This window comes from Nicotiana tabacum, chromosome 2 (genome assembly GCF_000715075.1).
Source record: "Nicotiana tabacum cultivar K326 chromosome 2, ASM71507v2, whole genome shotgun sequence".
Taxonomy (NCBI): domain Eukaryota; kingdom Viridiplantae; phylum Streptophyta; class Magnoliopsida; order Solanales; family Solanaceae; genus Nicotiana; species Nicotiana tabacum.
Genome location: NC_134081.1, coordinates 93,207,333 through 93,212,576, shown reverse-complemented (window position 1 = coordinate 93,212,576; position 5,244 = coordinate 93,207,333). Strand labels below are relative to the sequence as shown.

The following is a 5,244-nucleotide window of genomic DNA, read 5'->3' as shown; positions in this document are numbered from 1 at the left end:
TTTACAGCTGTACTCCAACTAACTACAACTAACTACCAGCTAACTACAGTATAACTATCTTCCTGACTTCTTAATTAACATCGTTACTGACCCTTGCTAATTACTAATCTGCCCCTGCGTACATTGTGTCATATAACCCCTATTTCATCACTCCCCCTCAAGCGGGTGGGTGTGAACATATTTAACACTCCCAGCTTGCCAACCAAATACTCATGTTGTGCTCTTGCTAGGCCTTTTGTCAGAATATCTGCTATTTGATCTTTGGATCCCACATGCTGTGTTTTCACCAAGCCTTCTCGTATTTTTTGACGAATAAAGTGACAATCTATATCTATGTGCTTTGTTCGTTCATGGAACACTGGATTAGCAGCAATCTGCAGTGCTGCTTTGCTGTCACTGTACACATCTATTGGGAAGGTGACTTCAGTTCTTAACTTCTTCAACAGTGCTGTTATCCAAACTAGTTCTGATACTGCACTTGCCATACTTCTATATTCAGCCTCAGCTGAACTCTTTGATACTGTATTCTGCTTCTTTGACTTCCATGAGACCAAAGATTCTCCATACTTGATCACAAAGCCAGAGACAGACTTCCTTGTATTTGGACAAGATGCCCAATCTGCATCACATTAAACACTCAGCTTTCCCAATTTTCTGTTACTCAACAAAATTCCCAAACCTGGTTGCCTATTGATATATCTCACTACTCTTTTAGCTGCTTCCCAATTAGGACTGTTCATTTGGATCGGATATCCGAAATCCGAACCGATCCGTTCAATTTCGGATTTCGGATTTAGAATTTCGGATATTTGGATCGTATTTCGAATTGTGTTTATTAAAATTTTGAATATTCTGATCGGATTCGGATTGGTGTAATTGTAACCCGATCCAATCCGAAATTCGAAATCCGAAATTATTATGGCATGTATAAATATTAAACTTTAATTTCGGATAGTTAGTACTTCCTTTACATCTTACTCCAAGTTATTACCTTTACAATTGCTGGATTTAGCTATATTGGCATCATAGTACTATCATAATTACATAAACATGAATTTATTTTTCTTGTATTGCCTCTTTTACAAAGAAAATATATATGAGTTTGCAACTTTGAGGCATAATAATCCGATCCGAAATCCGAAAATCCGATTCCATCCAAACTTTAAAATTCGATCCGATCCGATATTAATTTTGATCGGATTCAGATTGCATTTTGTAGAATCCGAAATCCGAATCCAAAATGTGCTAAATCAGATCCGATCCGATCCATGCACAACCCTATTCCCAATGAGATACCTTTGGTTGCTGTAAAAACTGACTAAGTGTCTGCACAGAGAAAGAAATATCTGGTCTTGTTAAGGTCAGGTACCGTAGTTTCCCAATCAACTTCTGATACTTCCCTTTATCTTCAAGGAGTTGGTCATCTGTACTTCTTATCAGCTTGTCATATTCAATGACCGTGAGCTTCATGTTTGCTTCAAGTGGTGTCTAGGCTGGTTTTGCAGCTCCCAGTCATAACTCTGATATTATCTCCAATGCATATTTTCTTTGGTTTACCAAAATGCCATATTTTGATCTACTGAACTCAATTCCTAAGAAGTATTTGAGCTCACCCAAGTCTTTTATCTTGAAGGCTTGATGCAATGAGTTTTTGGAATCCTCTATGAGTTTTAAACTGTTCCCAGTGACTAACATATCATCCACATAGATTAGGATGATCATTGTATTGATTCCTTCCCGTTTGATGAATAATGAGTGATCAAGATTACTTTGACTGAAACCAGACTTAATTAAAGCATTAGGCGATTTCAAATTCCATTGGCGACTAACTTGCTTTAGCCCATAGAGGGATTTAACAAGTATGTAGACCATATTATGCTCCCCCTGACTTGAAAATCCCTGGGGCAGCACCATATACACTTCATCATGCAGATCACCTTGCAAGAATGCATTGTACACATCAAGTTGATGGACAAACCACTGTTGAGCAACTGCAAGTGTAAGTACTGTCCTTACAGTGGCTATATTGACGATTGGGGAGAAGGTCTCAGTGTAGTCTATCCCCTCTTGCTGGTTGTAACCTTTTGCAACTAATCGAGCCTTGAATCTTTCAATCTCACCATTGGCCTTGAGCTTGACCTTGTATACCCATTTGCATCCTATTGGAGTTTTCCCTGGAGGCAATTGAACCAATTCCCAGGTGTGATTATCTTGTAAAGCCTGTATTTATGCTCTCATAGCATCAACCCACCTCTTATCCTTAGAAGCCTCTAAGAAATAAGTAGGCTCTGCAATAGAAGAGAAAACTCCTAGATATGCTTGATGAGCTGAAGACAGTCTGTCATAGGATACGTAATCACTAAGAGGATAGACAACTAAATTGGACTTCCTGGTGTTAGTGACATAGTCAGATAACCAAATAGGCTCCTTGATTACTCTTTGAGATTTCCTGAAGGGTTCAAGAGCAGTGATGACAGTAGTAGGCTCAGGAGGATCATTTGAAATAGGTGAAGTGTTTGAAGCAGCAGGAATATCCTCATATGAAGGAAGAAGAGTATCCACAGGTAACGCAGGTTGTAATGTATTTTCATCATCAACAAATTCTGCAATGAGTGAGGTGTCTGACAAGTTTTCAGGAGCTTGGTTAGCAGGTGGATTGATATCTTCAGATGGTAATTGAGTAGTAGCCAATTGCATTGAGGTTTCATGCATAGCTTGAAAGGGGAAAATATTTTCTTTGAACAAAACATCCCTATTGACAAAGAATCTATGCTCCTTCAAGTCATACAGGATATATCCCTTTGAGACAGCAGAGAATCCCATGAACACAACTTTGATAGCTTTGCAGGCAAATTTATCTCTCCTAGGTAGTACACTAGCATAACATAAACAACCAAGAGTTTTTAGATGATTTAGGCTAGGTTTCTTGCCAAAAAGTAGCTCATAAGGAGACTTTCCTCCAAGGTTCTTAGAGGGTAGTCTGTTTATGAGATAAGCTGCAGCCATCACACAATGTCCCCAGAAATTCAATGGTATATGACCCTGAAATCTAATAGCTCTAGCAACTTCAAGTAGATGCCTGTGTTTTCTCTCTACACCCCATTTTGTTGGGGTGTGTGGACACAAGATCTTTGATGAACTATTCCAATCCATTAAACAATTCCTGCATTTCTGAGCTCATGAACTCCCCACCATTGTCTGATCTCACTTTCTGAACTATAATATTGAACTAAGTGTGGATCATTTTAAGGAAGGATCTCATAACAATTATCACATCACCTTTGAATTTGAGTAAGAATATCCAAGTTACTCTAGAATAATCATCCACAATTGTTAAGAAAAATTTATTTCAATCAGATGTATGTGTACTATAGGGTCCCCATACATCCATATGCAGTAATTGAAAACTCTTTTTTGACTTAGTAGTACTAGAAGGGAAAGGTATTCTTATATGCTTAGCTATTGGACAGACTTCACAATTATCCAAAGCAATTTTACATTCATCTATATTAAAACCAAATAATTCCTTTAGTGAATTCCCAGATACATGAGCCAACCTCCTATGCCAAAGCAGTATATCCTTCTCTACTTGTTATGTACAGAATCCTTGTGTCACTGTCTTATCCTCAGTTCCACTCCTAGTAGGTGGTTGTGAGACTAGGAGGTAGAGGCCATCCTACTCCCTACCAATCCCCTTCACTTTTTCACTGGAGAGGTCCTGGAATATGCAAAAATAAGGATAAAATCCAACCATACAATGTAGTTCTCTAGTCACTTTAGATATTGATAAGAGGTTATATTGAAAATAAGGAACATAGAGTATATTTCTTATTTTCCCTGTATCTGTGATCTTACAGTTCCCAACATGTGACACGTTGGTGATTCCTCCATTTGGTAAGTGTATTCTTTTACTGTTTGCTTGACTAACTGCTCTAACTTCAGATAACATGCTCAAGTCTGCTACCATATGATTGGTTGCTCCTGTGTCAATTATCCAGTTTCCCTTTTCTCCACAAGTTAGGAAGGAGTAAACAATATTTTCCATATTAGCTGAGCCATCCACTGACTGATCTTGATTAAGCAGCTTCATGATCTGATTGTATTGTTCATTGGTGAGTTGAGGTGCTTTAGGTAGATCTCATAAGCCAGCTACATCAAGAAATTCACGCCTGCCAACTGCACTAGAACCTGTCATATTTGGGTTAGCATTCTCAGCCTGTACATGGTAAGCTGTGGTCATGTTCCCTTTCCTTTTGTTTTTGAAATCTGTCAGATAGCCTATGATTTTGTAGCAGCCTTCCTTAGTACGTCCCTTCATTTTGCAAAAATCACATTGGAGATTCTAATTCTTCCTTTGCTTCTGATAAGTGCTTCCTTTACCAGCTAGTAAGGCTGTTAGTTCTGTTCCTTCACCTGTCATAGATGAGTTAGTCAACGCTCTTTGACTCTCTCTCTCAATGATCATAGAATAGGCTTTGTTCACTGTTGGTGTAGGATTAGTCATCAAAATTTGACTTCGTGCTTGTTCATAACTCTTATTAAGGCCCATTAAAAACTGCAGTAGCTTCTGCCTCCGCATATGTTCCATAAAATTCCTAGATCTCGGACAAACGCAGGGAGGAGGAACCATACTGTCAAATTCATCCCAAAGGTCCTTGAGTTTTGAAAAATATACAGAAACGCTGTCATTTCCTTGTGTAATTGTTGCAATTCCCTTATGTAACTGAAAAATCCTTGACATATTCACCTTGTCAAACCTCTCTCGTAAATCTGCCCAAACAGCACTGGCATCCTTTCCATACACAATTCCTGTCACCAATTCCTTTGAGACAGAGCTCATTATCCATCCCAACACAATAGCGTTACATCTATCCCATTGATGACCTAAATCATAGCTAAAATCCTCCTTTTTCTATGTTCCGTCGATCAACCCTAGCTTGTTCTTTCCAAGCAATTGAATTTGCATCGCACGACTCCAAATAGAGTAGTTCTCCGATCCGGTCAGTTGAATTGAGATAATCAGCGCACCTGTTGTGTCTGAAGGATGAAGATACAGAGCATGATTGTGATCTAGGACTGTCGTCACCATTTTTGAATCTGCAAATTCCTCAAGCTATGAATTGTATAGATTTGTATAGAATCGTAGCATCTGACTCACAATTGTGGCCTCATCGCTCTGACACCATGTAGAGATTTGCAGAGAAATGAAAATATTAGTCGAGCTCTATTACGAGAGAAACAGAG

The 5,244-nt window shown here is 38.7% G+C and overlaps 1 protein-coding gene across 1 annotated transcript; it reads right to left on the bottom strand.

Annotated features, from left to right (window-relative positions):
• Positions 1–4,342: 4,342 nt before the first annotated feature.
• LOC142167359 (uncharacterized) lies at positions 4,343–4,840 on the bottom strand. Its single transcript, XM_075227524.1, has one exon. It carries the CDS (start codon positions 4,838–4,840, stop codon positions 4,343–4,345), a length of 498 nt encoding a protein of 165 aa, XP_075083625.1.
• Positions 4,841–5,244: the final 404 nt, after the last annotated feature.